Source organism: Chiloscyllium plagiosum, chromosome 43, assembly GCF_004010195.1.
Source record: "Chiloscyllium plagiosum isolate BGI_BamShark_2017 chromosome 43, ASM401019v2, whole genome shotgun sequence".
NCBI lineage: Eukaryota > Metazoa > Chordata > Chondrichthyes > Orectolobiformes > Hemiscylliidae > Chiloscyllium > Chiloscyllium plagiosum.
Genome location: NC_057752.1, coordinates 6,959,802 through 6,978,515, shown reverse-complemented (window position 1 = coordinate 6,978,515; position 18,714 = coordinate 6,959,802). Strand labels below are relative to the sequence as shown.

General features: G+C 41.3%; 1 protein-coding gene across 3 annotated transcripts in view; it reads left to right on the top strand.

Moving 5' to 3' along the window:
- Positions 1-16,733, top strand: part of LOC122543336 (leucine-rich repeat flightless-interacting protein 1-like) — a 43,762-nt gene extending 27,029 nt beyond the window's left edge. For 2 of the 3 annotated variants that reach the window (XM_043681871.1, XM_043681869.1), the window contains 3 exons: positions 10,358-10,528; positions 13,092-13,202; positions 15,028-16,733. In XM_043681871.1, the coding sequence (XP_043537806.1) occupies positions 10,358-10,528; positions 13,092-13,202; positions 15,028-16,521 (1,776 nt within the window). In that variant the 3' untranslated portion in view covers positions 16,522-16,733. The remainder of the gene's footprint in view (positions 1-10,357; positions 10,529-13,091; positions 13,203-15,027) is intronic. The other variant, XM_043681870.1, reaches the window with a different exon arrangement.
- The last annotated feature ends 1,981 nt before the right edge of the window (positions 16,734-18,714 follow it).

Here is an 18,714-nt window from a genome sequence, read left to right as displayed (position 1 = left end):
CTTTAAGAGGCTTTTGGATGGGTATATGAATAGGAAGGGTTTGGAGTCATTTGGGCCGGGTGCTGGCAGGTGGGACTAGATTGGGTTGAGATATCTGGTTGGCATGGATGGGTCTGTTTCCATGCTGTACATCTCTATGACTCTATTTGTTGAAGTAAGTTCCAGGAATATAGGACAAGTGGGCACAAGCTCAGAATTCTTGGAAACGTGACTGGAACGATAATTAAACTGCTGCTAATTAAATAGCTATTCCGTTCTTGAATAAGTGGTCACCCAGTGAACTCATGCAATTGACAGAAAGTTTGCACTTTTTCAATTGCAATTTGTACAAGAAGGCAAGAATGTATATAAAGTGTCACTGTTTCAACAGTTAGATTCGAATTTAAACAAACTTTGAGTGTACTAACTTACTATTATGTTGGAAACAGTCATACATGTTTACAGTCTCACTCATAACGTCCGGACATCAAAGTGCTTTGCAGTTAATGAAGTATCTTTTTGAAGTATTATAATGTTGTAATCCACTGTTATAATTTAAGGAAGCATGGAAATTCAGTGATCTAGTTTTTTTTAAAATTCATTTGTGGGAATTGAGTGTCATTGGCTGGCCAGCATTGATAGCCCATCCCTATTTACCCTTGAGAAGGTGGTGGTGAGCTGCCTTCTTGAACCGCTCCAGTCCACTTGCTGTCGGTTGACCCACAATACTAGTCGGGAGGGAGTTCCAGGATTTTGACCCAACAACTGTGAAGGAACAGCGGTATATTTCCAAGTCAGGGTGGTGAGTGGCTTGGAGGGGAACATGCAGGTGGTGGTGTTCCCAAGTACCTGCTGTCCTTGTTCTTCTAGATGGAAGTTGTCACAGGTTTGGAAAGTGCTGTCTAAGGATTAGATTAGATTACATTACAGTGTGGAAACAGGCCCTTCGACCCAACAAGTCCACACTGCCTCGTCGAAGCGCAACCCACCCATACCTAACACTAGGGGCAATTTAGCATGACCAATTCACCTAACCTGCACATCTTTGGACTGTGGGAGGAAACCGGAGCACCCGGAGGAAACCCACACAGACACGGGGAGAATGTGCAAACTCCACACAGTCAGTCGCCTGAGGCGGGAATTGAACCCGGGTCTCTGGCGCTGTGAGGCAGCAGTGCTAACCACTGTGCCACCGTGCCGCCCACTATCTTTGGTGAATTTCTGCAGTGCATCTTGTGGATAGTACACACTGCTGTGCTGATCGCTGGTGGTGGAGGGATTGAATGTTTGTAGATGTGGTGCCAATCAAACCAGTTGCTTTGTCCTGGATAGTGTCAAGCTTCTTGAGTGTTGTTAGAGCTGCACTCATGCAGGCAAGTGGGGAGTATTCCATCACGCTCCTGACTTGTGCCTTGTATTTGGTGGACAGACTTTGGGGTGTTAGGAGGTGAGTTATCCCTAGTCTCTGACCTGTCCTTGTAGCCACTGTGTTTATGTGGTGAGTCCTGTTGAGTTTCTGGTCAATGGTAACCCCAAGAATGTTGACAGTGGGGGATTCAGTGATGGTAATACTGTTGAATGTCAAGGAGTGGTGGTTAGAGTGTCTCTTATTGGTGATGGTCATTGCCTGGCATTTGTGTAGCGAAAATGTTACTTGCCACTTTTCGGCCCAAGCTTGGATATTGTCCAGATCTTGTATTTATGCACACACTGCTTCAGTATTTGAGGAGTCGTGAATTGTGCTGAATACTATGCAGTTATTGGTGAACATCCCCACTTCTGATCTTATGACAGAGGGAAGGTCATTGGTGAAGCAGCTGAAGATTGTTGGGCCTAGGACACTACCCTGAGGGGCTCCTGCAGAGATGTCCTAAACCTGAGATGACTGACCCTCCACAATCACAACCATCTTCCTTTGTGCCAGGTATCACTCTAACCAATGGAGTGTTTACCTCCGATCCCCATTGATTCCAGTTTTGACAGGGCTCCTTGATACCACACTCAGTCAAATGCTGTCAAGGGCTGTCGCTCTTGCCTCCCCTCTGGAATTCAGCTCTTTTGTGCATGTTTGAACCAAGGCAGTAATGAGGTCAGGAGCTGAGTGACCCTGGTGAAACCCAAACTGGGCATCACTGAGCAGGTGCTGCTTGATAGCGCTGTTGATGACCCCGTCCACCACTTTACTGATGATGGAGAGTAGACTGATTGGGTGATAATTGGCTGGGTGGGATTTGTCCTGTTTTTTGTGTACAGGACATACCTGGGCAATTTTCCACATTGTCGGGTAGATGCCAGTGTTGTAACTGTACTGGAAGAGCTTGGCTAAGGAAGCAGCAAGTTCTGGAGCACAAGTCTTCAGTACTATTGCCAGAATGTTATCGGGGCCCATTGCCTTTGCAGTATCCAGTGCCTCCAGTGGTTTCTTGATATCACGTGGAGTGAATTGATTTGGCTGGAGACTGTTATCCGTGATCTGGGGACCACTGGAGTAGTCCAAGATGGATCATCCACTCGGCACTTCTGACTGAAGATTGTTGTGAATGCATTAGCCTTATCTTTTGCACTGATGTGCTGGGCTCTTCCATCATTGAGGATGGGGATATTTGTGGAGCTGCCTCCTCCAGTGAGTTGTTTAACTGTTCACCACCATTCACAACTGGATGTGGAAGGACTGCAGAGCTTAGATCTAATCTGTTGGTTGTGGGATCACTTAGCTCTGTCTATCACTGGCTGTTTTTGCCGTTTGGCATGCAAGTAGTCCTGTTTGGTAGCTTCACCAGGTTGACACCTCATTTTTAGGTATGCCTTCCTGCACTCTCCATTGAACAAGGGTTGATGATCCCCTGGCTTGATGGTAATGGTTGAGTGAGGCCATGAGGTTGCAGATTGTGCTGGAGTGCAATTCTGCTGCTGTTGATGCTCAGTCTTGAGTTGCTAGATTGGTTCAAAGTCTGTCCCATTTAGCACAGTGATAGTGTCACACAACACGATGGAGGGTGTTCTCAATGTGAAGGCAGGACTTGGTCTCCACAAGGACAGTACAGTGGCCACTTTTACCTATACTGTCATGGACAGATGCTTCTGCAGCCAGCAGATTAGTAAGGATGAGGTCACATATGGTTTTCCCTCTTGTTGGTTCCTTCACCACCTGCCGCAGACCCAGTCTAGCAGTTATATCCTTTAGGACCCAACCAGCTCGATTAGTAATACTGCTGCCGAGCCACTCTTGGTGGTGGACGTTGAAATCCCAGACCCAGAGTATATCTTGCACCCTTGCCACCCTCAGTGCTTCCTCCAAGTGTTGTTCAACATGGAAGAGTACTGATTCATAGCCGAAGGAGGACAGTAAGAGGTTTCCTTGCCCATGTTTAACCTGAAGCCATGAGACTTCATGGGGTCTGGACCCCATATCAAAGACTCCCAGGGCAGCTGTGCTGCCACCTCAGCTGGGTCTGTCCTGCCAGTGGGACAGGGATGGTAATGGTGGTGTCTGGGGAGTTATCTGTAAGGTATGATTCGGTAAGAATGACTATGTCAGGCTGTTGCTTGACTAGTCTGTGAAACAGCTCTCCCAATTTCAGCACTAGCCCCCAGATGTTGGTAAGGAGGACTCTGCATGCTCGACAGGACTGTTTGTGTTTTTGCCATTGTCTTTTCCTGTTCCAAGGTCGATGCCAGGTGGTCTGTCGGGTTTCACTTCTTTATTATGACTTTCTAGCAATTCATACAACTGAGTGGCGTGCTCGGCCATTTCAGGGGGCAGTTGAGAGTCAACCACATTGCTGTGGCTCTGGAGTCAGACCAGCTAAGGATGGCAGATTTCCTTCCCTAAAGGACATTAGTGAACCAGATGGGTTTTTGTGACAATTGACAATGGTTTCATGGTTATCAGTCGACTCTTACTTCTAGATTTTTTTTTCTAGTGATTATATGATCGAGGGATAAATATTAGCCAAGGTGAACTCTGTTGTGTTTCTTTACATAGGGATCTTTTGTATTCAACTGAAAAGGCAGGCAGTCCTTCAGTTTTGAGTCTCATCCAAAAGACAGCAGTGTTGAAAGTGTAGCACTCCCTCAGTTGGCCTGGATTATGCGCTGACTTCTCTGGAACAGGGTTTGAGTTCCCACAAATCTGACGCAGAAGCAAAAATGCTACCAACAAGACACAGCTGTTGAGTGCCAGGGAAGGATGACCAGACACAGCATTGGCATTGTCTCCTTCCTTATTGTCTGTCAGGTCTGAATTTAAAATTCAGTTGAAACAGATAACTAACTTCATTGTCTCTGCTGAGAAGTTGGGAAAATCATTTGATTACAGTCTATCCAGTTATCATTTCTAATAGCCGTCTTTCTGTTGATCATTGAGTTCTCTGAAATAATTGGCTCTGAAAGTGTACCTTAATGTGAACCTAAATAACTCCCACTTGCTCAATAATCTATGTACAGATTGATATTAAATGACAGAAAGACGACTGTGATTGGAATTTCGTTGACTGCACGTTTTTGTTATTATAAAGAAAACAACTCTGAAAAGAAAATGGATTTGCAATAAAAGGAAAATTCAAAATTTTGAATAATTTGTGCCAGATTTCTCCTTTGTAGGGTAAGGAAAAAAGCTAGGGTGTGTGGTTCATTCAAAGAGCTGGCATAGTTGTGACAAGATATCTGTGGTGCAATAAGATTCTACGATTTTATTGTTTTATTTTAGTGAATTAAATTGATGATTATCATGGGTTGGATAGAAATGTAGCTGCAATATTTTTAGCTAGCTATCTAGTTATGTTGTTGAACCACCCACTTCTCTTTCTCTCAAAGAGTTTCAAAGCTACAGATAACAGACATTGACCAAACATGTGATCAAGACCTTATCAGCAAGGAGGGGTATTCACTGACTTTTGTTCTGAGTTGAACTTAGGTTAAAGTCCAGCTCAAAGAGTAGGTCCATTTCAATCATTAGGAGTTAACAAGGAAAGTATGAGGAAGCTGCATAATCTGCAGAAATGACTCTGGTCTTTCAATAAATTGCCATTTCAGTTGTGTGCCAATTCAATTCCCTCACTCAGTGAGGCTTAGAAGCCTCTCAAAGCCAAGCCATAATGGGTTGAAGGGGAACAAACATGTTGAAGTCAGGAACACAGAATGTTACATCACGGAAGGAAATTATTGTGCTTCTATCAACTCTTTAGCAGAGCTTTCTGATAAATTGCACTCCCCTGCTCTTTCCCCATAGCCTTGTATCTCTTTAAAGTATTTATTACCTGGTGTACTTGTAAATATTGCAAGGGACAGATGCTCGTGAGTCAAATACTTTAAAGAGGCGGCAACGTCTAGAATATATAATTGCTCCTTGAACAAATGTGCCTTTGCTTTCATATGTCCTCAAAATGTTTTAAGTCACCAACTCTCTTCCCACAAATTTGTGCAATGCCTTAGGGCCCTGGGAGAGAAGCTCAGGTTGATGCCCCTGCTGTGGCAGAGGTTCATCTTCTCACTGTCTCTTCATGCCCCAACACAGATTGTAAACATACTTTGTCTGGATTTGCAGGAATAGTTCTGCACTCTGTGTCACTAGGCTGCTGTGGCCTAGCAACTTTGTAAAAGATACAGCACAACTTGTCACATAGTTAAACACAACAGAATAACATTTCTGCAGGGTTTTCTTGATCTTCAGCTGTAACCTCTATAGAAACTCTGGATAAATGAAAGAAGGATGAATCTTATTTTGATATCATTGTCCTCCTCGTCACAAATTCTGTGGATTGGAACAAAATGGAGACTTTAGGGGAAGAGTTATTGTGTCAATTGAAGTGAATGACTAGGAGAAAGCCTAAATATGAATGAATGCCTTGGTCACATAAGATGTAATCTTGAATAAGCATACAGTAATTTGTTTCTTTATTTATTTCACAAGTTGACGAGTTATTGGAAAAACAAGCGGCTAATCTGGTAGGTGTATGACTATTTGAGGTCTTTCAAGAGTATTGGGTATCCTGGATTCAGTAACAGATATAAGGTGATTAATTTCAGTCCCTGTCATTCAGAAAAAAAACTCAGATATCACAAAGTTTGAGTTTGGGCAACAAACTTATGCCCAAAATGTCGACTCTCCTGCTCTTCAGATGTTGCCTGACCTGCTGTGCTTTTCCAGTGCCACGCTTTTTAACTCTGATCTCCAGCATCTGCAGTCCTTACTTTCTCTTAAAAAGTATCCTGTTATTACAAGTTACTGGAATCCTTGAGAATCACATGGGACACTAATGTAACCATTTAATTACAAACTGTAGGCTGTCTGTCCTATGCAAATCTATTTTTAATGCCTTGTTCTATAGTTCTGTCAGTTCTGTAAGAAAAGTGAACACATCTGTTGATTGTAATTGCTATAATGCATGGCTTAAATTATTAAAGAATGAAGAAAATATTAGATTTGAGAAGGACATTAAGTTTTCCATTCCTCCCAAGGGCATTTATGCTATTTTGACTTAATTACGAAAATTGACCAACCGTTAGATAATTTCCATAAATATTACACTCTATAATTTCTCCTTGGTCCTTGAAGATACTTACGTGAAAATTCCAGCTGGTAATTTTATTATTGCAGCCTAAATGCTTCATCTATGACCATTGCTATTCCACACAGAACTTTTTTTTGCTCATGAGATGTGGGCATTGCTGGCTGAGTCCTAGTTGCTCTTGAGAAGGTGATGGTGAACTATCTTCTTGAACTACTATAATCCACTTGGTGTGATTTTGTGCACAATACTGTTCAAGTGGGAATTCCAGGATTTTCACTCAGCACCAGTGAAGGAATGGTAATATATTTTCATGTCAGGATGGTGAGTGGTCTGGAGAGGAACCTACCGGTGGTGGTGTTACCATGTATCTGCTGTTCCTGTCCTTCTAGATTGTGGTGATTGTGGGTTTGGAAGGTGCTGTCTGCAAAGTCTTGGTGAATTTCTGCAGTGCATCTTGTAGATAGTACACACTGCTGCTACAGTGCATCAGTAGCAGGGGGAGTAAATGTGGATGTGGTGCCAATCAAATGCGCTGCTTTGTCTTGGATGGTATCAAGCTTCTTGAGTGTTGGTGGAGCTGTACTCATCCAGGCAAATGAGAGTATTCCATCATATTCTTTACTTGTGCGTTGTCGCTGGTGGACAGGCTTTGGGGAGTCAGGAGGTGAGTTACTTGCTGCAGGATTCCTAGCCTCCGACCTGCTCTCATAGCCACAGTATTTATATGGCAAAAACAGAAATTGTGGAGAAACTCAGCAGGTCTAGCAGCATCTGTGGGAAGAAAGCAGAGTTAATGTTTTGAGTCCAGTGACTCTTCTTCAGCCACCCAACTCAAAATGTTAACTCTGCTTTCTTCCCACAGATAGTGCCAGACCTGCTGACTATCTCCAGCAATTCCTGTTTTTGTTTCAGATCTCCAACATTCTCAGTTCTTTGTTTTATATATATGATGAGTCCTGTTAAGTTTCTGGTCAATGGTAATCAATTTCTGATATCCTTCAGTAGCACTTAAATAGTGACAGACAAGTTTTAATTCAGTCCTTAGCCAGATATTTCTTTAGCTTTCTTTTAAAGGGCAGCTAACTGGCACTATTGAATTTTCTAGGAAGCTTTAGCAGACGTGTTACTCTGTGAGAGTCCACTGAGACATTTAACTTCATTGAAATAAGTGAAGCGCCCATACGTGCACATGTTTAGGCAAAACATCAGATTGATTTATACATGAGTAATATGTGCAGGGTTGAAATCCATGCATGTTCTTGGGTACAGTGATGCACTTCAGGGATTTCCAAAATTCTGAATTTGTGTCCACTTGTCCCACATTCCTAAAACTTATTTCAACAAATTTACTGAATTTGATGTTATCCATTTCCTTGTTATTTGGATTTTACTGAAGAGACAGGTTCCTAAAGTTTTTCATCTTACACTTAGCTCAACCAGACATCCCTTATGAAGAAAATGTTTCAACTTCACATTGAGAATACCGTCCATCATATTGTGCGGCAATACCACCATGCTAAATGGGGTAGATTTCAAATAGATCAAGCAACTAAAGACTGAGCATCCACAAGGTGCTCTGGGGCAGCAGCAGAATTGGACTGCAGTACGATCTGCAACCTCATGACCCAACATGTTTCCCCACTCTACTATGACCATCAAGCCAAGGGATCAACCTTGATTCAAGGGAGCAAGAGAACGGCACCAAGTATACCTAAACATAACTACTTGTGTGCCGAACAGTATAAGCTGCAATTGATCACGCTAAGCGATTCAACAACCAATGGTTCAGATCTAAGCTCTGCGGTCCTGTCCATTTGTGAATTGTGGTGGACAACTAAACATCTCACTGAAGGAGGTAGTTCCACAAATCTCCCCATCCTAAATGATAAGGGAGCCCAGCACTTTAGTGCAAAATATAAGGCTGAAGCATTTGTGGCATTTTTCAGCTAGAAATGCCAAGTGGATAATCCATCTCATCTTCCTCCAGAGATTCCCAGCAGTACAGATGGCAATCTTCAGCCAACTCAATTCACTCCACTTGATATCAGTAAATGGCACTGGATAAGGCTCTGGGCCCTGACACTGAAGACATGCGCTACAAAGTTTACCAGATCCCTAGCTATTTCAATACATTTACAACATTGGCATCTATTTAGCAATATGGAAAATTGTGCAAAAGTAGGAAAGAATACAATCCAGCCAATTACCACCCTATCATTATACTTTTGATCATCAGTAAAGTGGATGGAATTGGATGCTTAACAATAATCTGCTCACTGATAGTCAGTTTGAGTTCTGCCAGGACCACACAGCTCATGATTTCATTATAGCCTTGGTTCAAACATGGACAAAAGAGCTGAATTCCAGGGATAAGGTGAGAGGGACTGCAATTGATATCAAGGCCACATTTGACTGAGTATGGTATTAGAAGCCCAAGCAAAACTGTGGAGTAAATGGGTGTTAAGAAGTAATATGTCCACTGTTTGGAGAAATACCTGCCACAAAGGAAGATGATTGCAGTTGTTGGAAGTCAGTCATCTCAGCTCCAGGGCATCTCTTCTGGAGTTCCTCAGGGTAGATATTTTCTAATCAACCTATTCAAAGATGTTACCACTACCAGTGCACCACAAGAGCCCTTTGAGATCTTCAAAGTTTTGATTCTTGAATTCCATGAATTCTACAATGGCCTGTTTTAAGATATTTTCTAATCGACCTGTTCAAAAATGTTATTACACACCTCTGGAGCTGTGAGATTTCAACCTGGGCCTCCTGCTTCAGAGGTAGGGACACTACCACTGCACCACAAGAGCCTTTATGATCCTCCGTGTACGTCTTTGCTCCAAACATCTTCAGCTGCTCCAACAATGACCTTCCCTCCATCATAAGGTCAGAAGTTGGGATATTTGCTGATTGATTGCACAATGTCCAGCATCATTTGTGACTTCTCACGTACTGAAGCAGTCCATATCCAATCTCCATTCTTGGACTGATAAATGACAAGCAACATTCACACCACACAAGTGCCAAGCAATGACCATCTCGAATAAGAGAAAATTTATCCCTGTCCCTTGACGTTCAAGTTTTGATACTATCACTAAATCCCCCACTATCAACATCCTCACTGTTACCATTGACCAGAGCATGTCAGAGGCTAGAGCTCCTGCAGCAACTAACTCACCTTTTGTGTCTTCAGTGCCTGTTCATCATCCAAAGATATGAAAATTAGGTGGATTGGCCATGCTAGACTGCCCATAGTATTCAGGGACGTGTGGGTTAGATGTATTAGCCATGGGAAATGCAGGGTTATAGAGATAGGGTAGGGGAATGTTCTTCAGAGGGTTGGTGTGGACCTGTTGGGCCAAATGATATGTTTCCACACTGTGGGAATTCTATTAAAAAACATCGACAAGACACAAGTCAGATGTGTGATGGAGTACTCCCCACTTGCTGGATGAGTGCAGCTCCAACAGCATTCAAGAAGCTTGGCAGCATCCAGGATAGAGCAGCCCACTTTCATTGGCACCATCTCCATAAACATTTGCCCCCTACACCACTGATGCTCAGCAACAGCAGTGTGTACCATCTACAAGATACACAGATATTAACTATCCTGACTTGGAAATATATTGTTGTTCCTTCAATGTCACTCGATCAAAATCTTAGAACTCCCTCTCTCATAGCACTGTAGATGTACCTGCACCACATGGACTTCAGCAGTTCAAGAAGGTTCTCACCAACACCCTCTCGCGGTCAATTAGGAATAGACAAGAAGTGCTGGCCCAACCAGCAAAACCAAATCCGCCAAATGAATAAAAAAAAAGTAAACCTCATGAAAGAATGCAGTTGTTTTATTGATTTTTGTTTAGAACATCCATGGAGACCTTGAAGCCAAGTACATGGATGCAGTTCAGTCAATTGATCTTTTGGAAACTGAGAAGACTTTACTTGTGTATGAGGTGGAGCGACTGAGGGACATTCTAGAGAGCACAGAGGAGGAGCTGGCAGAACTTCAGAGGAAACACACACAAATACACAAGGTAATATAATTTGTATCTTAATTTTCAATTTTACTTGCAATTGAAAGGAGCTCCATAGAGTCAATATGTCTTCAAGACAATAACCATAATTAAAATGCTGTTTATTATGGAAAGCTGGGAATCCTGTCCCATTCTTTCTTTACGAGGATCAACAGAGCAGATGCGAGAAAGATACTTCCCCTAGTAACAAATCCAGGGGAAGTCCATAATCAGGATCACAGTCTAAGGATACAGGGTAAACCATTTAGGACTGAGATGAGAAAGGTCTTCACCCAGAGAGTGGTAAGCCTGTGGAATTCACTACCATAGAAAGCAGTTGAGGCCGAACCATTGTATGATTTCAAGAAGGAGTTGGATGTAGCACTTGGGGCGAAGGGGATCAAAGGATATGGAGGAAAAGCAAGAACAGGCTATTAAGCTGGGCAGTTGGTATAATGAATGGCAGAGCAGGCTTAAAGGACAGCCTGGCTCCTATTTTCTATGTTCCTATGTTGGGTGGGAAAGGTTCTAGATCCAAATGACTCAGCCTCTCAGACTAAGGAGAGATTGTGGTGAATCTTTCAAATTTGCTGTCCTACAGGATTGCAGAGGCTCAGTCATTGATTATGTTCCAGACTGAGATTGATAGATTTCTACATATTAACAACATCAAGGGATATAAGGAAAGTCCAGGAAAGTGGTGTTGAAGCAGAAAATTAGTCATGATCTCAATGAGTGGCAGAGCAGCCTTGAAGGGCTGAATGGCCTACTCTTGCTCCTGTGTTTTATGTATGTTAATCATGGATGACATTTTAATCATCTTCTATATTGGGATAGTCAGAATCCTTAGATTCTGGAGAAATGCAAGAGAATTAGAAAACTGCCAATGTAACACCTTTATTTGAAAAGGGAAGGAGACATGAAAAAAAGGTAACTGTAGGACAGTTAGCTTAATGTCTGTTATTGGGAAAATGTTAGATTCTGTGATAAAGGATGTAATAATAGAGCATTTACAAAGACATGGAGATTAAGGAGAGTTAGCATAGCTTCATGAAGGGGAAGCCATGCCTGACAAATTTACTAGAATTCTTTTGAGGTGGTAACAAGCAGAATAAATAAAGGTGAAACAGTAAATGTAATATATTTGGATTCTCAGAAGGCTTTTGATAAAGTGCCACATATCTGGCTACTTTATAAGATAAGAGCCCATGGTGGTGGAGGTGGTACATTAGCGTGGATCAAGGATTAGCTAACTAATTAATGACAGCGTTTGGACAAGGGTGCGGAGGGAATGCATTTTCAGCTTGGCAAACTGTAACTAACTGTGTGCCACAGAGATCAATGCTGGGGCCACAATTATTTACAATATATATTAATGACTTGGATGAGGAAAGTGATTGTACTGTAGCCAAGATAGCGGATGACACAAAAATAGATGGGAAGGCAAGTGGTGAGGCTGACATAAAGACTCTGCATAGGGAATATAGACAGGTTAATGGAGTGGGCAAAAACTTAGCAGATGAAAAAAAAATGGGGAAATGTGAGGCTATGCACTTTGACAGGAATAATAGAGGAGTTGAATATTATTCAAATGGAGGAAATCTGCAGAAAGCTACAGAACAGAAGGATTTGGAAGACCTCATCCATGAATCACAAAAAGCTAGCATCCAAGTTCAGTGGGTACTAAGGAAGGCAAATGGAATGAATGGGAAAAAAAAGGGAGGTTTTGCTATAACTATGCAAGGCACTGGTTGGTCTACAGCTGGAATCTGTGAACAGTTTTGCGTCCCTTATCTAAGAAAAGATATACTGGTATTGCAGGCAATCCTGAGGCAGTTCACTCAGTTGATACCAGATACTAAGTACAGAGGGACTGTCTTATGAGATGTTTAGTAGATTGGGCCTGAACTCATTGGAATTTAGAAAAATGAGAGACAACTTGCAGAAAGGTTGTTTCCCCTTGTGGGAGAATCTAGGACCAGATGGCATAATCTCACAATAAAGAATTGTGCACTTAAGACAGAGATGAGGAGGAATTTTTTTCTCTCAGAGGGGAGTAAATTTGTGGAATTCTTTACTGAGGAGGACTGTTGAAGCTGGATCATTAAGTATAGATTTTTAATCAATAAAGGAATCAACGGTCACAAGGATAAGACAGGAAAGTGGAGTTGAGGATTGTTGGATCAGCCATGATCTCATTGAATGGCAGAGCAGACACATTGGGCTGAATGGCCTCCTGCTCCTACATCATATAGTCCTACGTTCTTTATTAGCACTCCAATGGCCTTACCAGTTCAGCACTGACATCACACATAAGACAAATTAAAATAGTGACTCCTGTCACTGGAGGAATAAGGGTGCACTGCGGAAAGTAGGCGTTAATGCCCATTGTTGGGACAGTATAGAACTAACTTTACGCTTGTGTGTCACCTGGAAGTGTTGAATACAAAAAGGAACAAAAACAATTCCTTTCCAAGCAGCGTCATCCCTCCACTTCTGAGGACAAAGAAGCAGTAAATAAAAATGGAAATAGTTTGACATGAAAGTTGTTGAGTAATTGTTGTTTTCTTAATTGCATCAACAGGAACTGGAGACAGAGAAAGTTGCCAAGCACTTATTGCAGCAAAAGATTACTTGCATGCAGGAGCAGCTGGAGGAGAGGCAGGAGAGCCACGTAAGAGTAATTAAAACAAAGGTTTGCTTTATGCTGTGCCTGGGGTCTAAGGGAAATTGCACTTGGTAATGGAATCATCACTCTTGGAACTTCTGGATGTAACCAAAATGTCTTTTACTTTTTCTTCCCCTACTACTCACCCAATTTTTCCTTTGGGGACACAACACCATTCAGGTATGCTTAGCGTGAAGATGGGATTTCACCTTCATACAGAATGAGTTAGTCACTCCTGCCTGTAGTGTCATGCAAAGATGCATCTATGACATGATTAGTGAAAAATGTATTGCTGGAAAAGCGCAGCTGGTCATGCAGCATCCAAGGAGCAGGAGAATCGATGTTTCGGGCATAAGCCCTTCTTCAGGAATCCATGATTGGCGGAGACAAGTTCTAATAGGTTTTTCTTTTTGTTGGTTCCCACACTACTTCCCACATGCCCAGTTTGGGGTCTGTGTCGCCATAGCTGTTCTCTTGTATTGCAATGACCTAAACTGCAGGGGAAAAATGGCAGATGTCCAATGACATGTCCTTGCTTCAAAGTCTTGTGATGTCTCATCCTGCCATGTTTCCTTTGGATTTTTTTTCTTCTTGTTAGTTTGCCATTGCCTTTTAGTCTGAAGGCAATGAGGCAGAATCCAAGTCTATCTTGGCCAGAACAGGAACTGAGCCTCTGTTGTTGCCATTATTCTGAACTGTGTGCTTGCAATCTAGCCAACTAAACTAACCTGGTCCTTATTATGAGAAAAGTGCTCTTCAGTATTGCTCTGAGGGAAAGTACTGTCTGTGGCTTGACCCTTCTCATCATCCACCTACTTGCTACTAAATAGGGACAGATACCTGAACTGGACAGTAAGTGATCATTTGTACAGTCAGAAACAAATGTTAGTTATGTGCAATTGGCCATCAATATTGTGATGATGCTGTGGCTTTAACAGGTTATTTTGTCCTTTTTTTTGGAGAGGTTTTAAAGCAGAGGTACATAGTAGTCTACCAAAACCACTAAACAGCTTGGGAAGCCTTGTTTTTTTTAAAAGTTGGAACAGTAGAACCAGCCTGAATGGGTGGGGTTGAGCTCTCACAGAAACAGAATCTTTAGGTTTTCTTTTAGCAGCAGTTGTTGCTGGGTCTCAGGAGGGTTGGAAGGCGGATCTCTCTTCGCTGTTACATTCTCTTGCTGAGTTTTTTCTGGATGTTTTAGTTGCTTGTGAGACAATTCTGTTTTCTGAATTTGCCATTTGCCAAGGGTGTCTTTATGGGATGTTACTATATCGGAACAATTACTGTTTAGTAATAAAATAATCTTATTATTCTGTTAAGTTTGCCAATTGAGTTAAGTTATTCCAAGTTTCTTTCTTTTGTTCTATTTTAACTATAGTGTTTGAATAAATTGTGTTTTGCTTAACTTCAAGTAGTTTGACCAATCAAATTGCATCTCCAACACAATATCTCACACTTACCTTTAAAATAAGAAAAAAGTTAGGGTCTAGGCTACCTTCTCCCCGTGTCTGCGTGGGTTTCCTCCCGGTGCTTCGGTGTTCCCCCATAGTCCAAAGATGTGCAGGTCAGGTGAATTGGCTGTGCTAAATTGCCTATAGTGTTAGGTGCATTAGTCAGAGGGAAATGGGTCTGGGTGGGTTACTCTTCGGAGGGTTGGTGTGGACTTGTTGGGCCAAAGGGCCTGTTTCCACACTGTAAGGCAATCTAAGCTAATCTTCTTAATATATTTTGAGGGGGTCAGGTTTGGTCCATAACAACATTGCACATTTAAATTTCATTACAACTAATTTTATAATATGACTGCAACTGATATACCTAATATCTACTATAACTATTTTTTATTTTTCAACAGGGCACTGAAATTGTTACCATAGAGAATACAGATAAAAATATTCAGAGTAACCTCCAACATAAGGATGCAAAGAAAATGGAGTTTAAATCGGACAAAATGAGGAAACACTGTGTGGAGAAACGTCAGGGCTCAGCAGTAACCCTTCAAGATATAGAGTTCAAACTCTTAGTTGATGATGACTTTGAAACCAAATCCAACAAACAGCAAAGTATGAAAATTATTGAAGACATCTCCAATGGAAATGATCAAGAGGGAATTATGAACATATTCATACAACAGGGTGCAGATGATACACATGTGGAAGAATCTAATGATCTCGTTCAGGATAGTGAGAAAGTTCTGGAAGGCTATAGAAGTGAAACTTTAGAACAGTTGGAGTTGCTGAGTAAAGAAAAGGACCCAGAATATCAGGACAGCAACGACTGCAAGGAGAAAGAACAGAACAAGTTAATAGTGGAGGTAAGTGAAGTTACTTCAGGGGAAGCAGTACACAAAGGGAAAATTAATGAAGAGAAAAGTGAGGGAAATGAGGATAGAACAAAAGAGGAAATATCCAATGAAGGGTTTTTGAGTAATGGGATGGAAGGTGGTGAAAGAAAGCAATTTGCATATGAAGCTCAGAGTCAAAGAGATGAGAAAGAACGAGACAATGAACATCTTGTAAAGAATGAAGAAATTGACCATGGGCTACATTTATCGGTGAATAAGGTAAATGAAAGAGAGGACAGCAGAACAAGAGAGGAACAGGGTATTAAAGAAGAAGTAAATGCAAGAGAAAGTCTAACACAAAAGGACAATAAATACAGAAGTGAGACAAATTCAAATTTAGACATGAGAAAGCAGCAAACTGTAACTGATGGGCAAGCACACGTAGATGGGGAAGAAACACAGAATGGTGGTGGTGCTGAACAAAACACTGGTGGGAAGGAAAAAGGAGCATTTGAAATGTTGGAGCAACTGTTTAAAAAAGTAGTGATACGGCAGAAGAGTTTGTCAGACAGTGAGAGGCAAATGAACAAGGAGAATTATATTGATAGTCCCAAGCATGAAATAAGTGGAGAAAGAGGAGATGAAATAAAAGAACAGGATGAAGAATATGTCCTTGCAAAGCAAGCACAGTACAGGGGGAATGAGAACAAAGAGAGAGAATCAATAAGTGTTGAGATTGAGGAGGAAACTAATGAGTTGTGTCGGAAAGAGCTAGCCAATGGTGGACAGGAGCTGTTGGTACCTGAAAGAAAGGAGGCAATGACAGAACTCATTGATGAAGCTGCACGACTTGTGACGGATCTATCCAATGAGGAAATGCACAATTCAGTAGAAAGTACTATATCTGAACAAAAAATGGAAACATACAGTCAAGAAAGCAAAACAAAGGTTAAACAAGACCCTGAAAACACAACAACTGGTGATGACGTGGAGTTGAGAAATTTAAACGCCAGTGAGAGCATCAAGCGACATCTTAAACACAGTGATACCTGCCTGGTTTCATAAGAATCTGATTTCTCACCTCCAACATATTGAAGCCCAGCATAGGGGAAAAGCTTCTTCAAGGTGACATGAACTATGCACAAGTTTGAATGGTATCTTTAAATCGTCTTAATGTCAAGTCTTTCACTTTTACTAACCATTTTTTTTGAAAGCTAAATCACACTTAATAAAAGTAAAGAGGCTCAATTTATGTGGAAACAGTTTTATTTTTGTTTCTCTGATACTTTGTCTCAGGTTTGTAAGTTTAATTGGCAAAGGAATAATTAAGTATGCATCCAATATTCATTATAAAGTGTAATGTTACTAGGCTACTTTATCTGTTATAGAATAGTCTGTGTAATGTATATCATTTGATAATGAACAAAAATACCTAGTCACAAGCAAACCTTGAATCCATTTTACAGCATGGAAACAGACTCTTCGGTCCAACATGTTCATGCCAACCAGATATCCTAAATTAATCTAGTCCCATTTGCCAGCATTTGGCCCATATCCCTCTAAATCCTTCCTATTCATATACCCATCCAGATGCCTTTTAAATGCTGTAATTGTACCAGCCTCCATTACTTCCTCTGGCAGTTCATTCCATGCGTGCACCACCCTCAGCATGAAAATATTTCCCCTTATAAATCTTTCTCCTCTCACCTTAAACCTATGCCTTCTAGTTTTGGATTCCCCGATCCATGAAATATTTATCCTGTCCATGCTCCTCATGATTTTATAAACCTCTATAAGGTCACCCCTCAGCCTCCGACGCACCAGGGAATACAGTCCCAGCCTGTTCAACCTCTCCCTATAGCTCAAATCCTCCAACCCTGGCAACATCCTTGTAAATCTTTTCTGAACCCTTTCAAGTTTCACAACATACTTCCAAAAGGAAGGAGACCAGAATTGCATGCAATATTCCAAAAGTGGCCTGACCAATGTTCTGTGGAGCCGCAACATGACCTCCCAACTCCTATACTCAATGCTCTGACCAATAAAGGAAAGCATACCAAACGCCTTCTTCACTACCCTATCTACCTGCAACTCCACTTTCAAGGAGCTATGAACCTGCACTCCAAGGTCTCTTTGTTCAGGACCTTACCATTAAGTGTATAAGTCCTGCTCTTATTTGCTTTTCCAAAATGGAGCACCTCGCATTTATCTAAATTAAACTCCATCTGCCACTCCTCAGCCCATTGGCCCATCTGGTCAAGATCCCATTGTACTCTGAGGCAACCTTCTTCGCTGTCCACTACACCTCCAATTTTGGTGTCATCTGCAAATTTACTAACAATACCTCTTATGCTCACATCCAGATCATTTATATAAATGACGAAAAGTATTGGACCCAGCACCAATCCTTTTAGTTCACACTGGTCACAGGCCTCCAGTCTGAAAAGCAACCCTCCACCACACCCTCTGTCTTCTACCTTTGAGCCAGTTCTATATCCAAATCACGAGGTCTCCTTGTATTCCATGAGATCTAACCTTGCTAACCAGTCTCCCATGGGGAACCTACAACACTACCTGAGGCCCTACTTGTAGTTGTATAATCCTGCCCTTCGTTATTTTACCAAAATGCAATATTTTGCATTTATCCAAATTAAATGCCATCTGCCACTTAGTCCATTAACCGAATTGATCAAGATCTCTTTGTGATCTTCGATAACCTTCCTCACTAGCGAGTTTTTTTTAATAGATATTTTTTATTAGAAATTTAACATTTTTACAAGTTTACAAAAATAAACAAAACTCTCAAGTACAAACATTGATATACAATTAGATCTTAAATATATAATAACCAAAATTTAACAAAAGAAAAAAAACAAAACTCAACTAACTACTAATTTAACCTACAATTAACCAGAGTGTATATTTAAGTCTCTTACATTATTCAAATAAGAGAAAGAGAAAAAAAAACAGCGGATAACATAGAAATTGGGTAGTGAGATACATGTTCGGAATGTGTTAACATCAAATGTAACAAAACCCGTATTCGTGCGGGATTCCTCTCCTAAGGGGCCCCGGACCAGCCAGGTTCAATTAAATAAAAGCCCTTGTTAGGATAGCTGAAATATCTGTATTCATATAATTCAAGAAGGACTGCCATATTTTATAAAATAATTCGGTCTTTCGGTGCACCATATTTGTAAAGAAGTCAAGGGGAATACATTCCATAATTAATCTGTGCCAATTTGAAAGTCCAGGGGG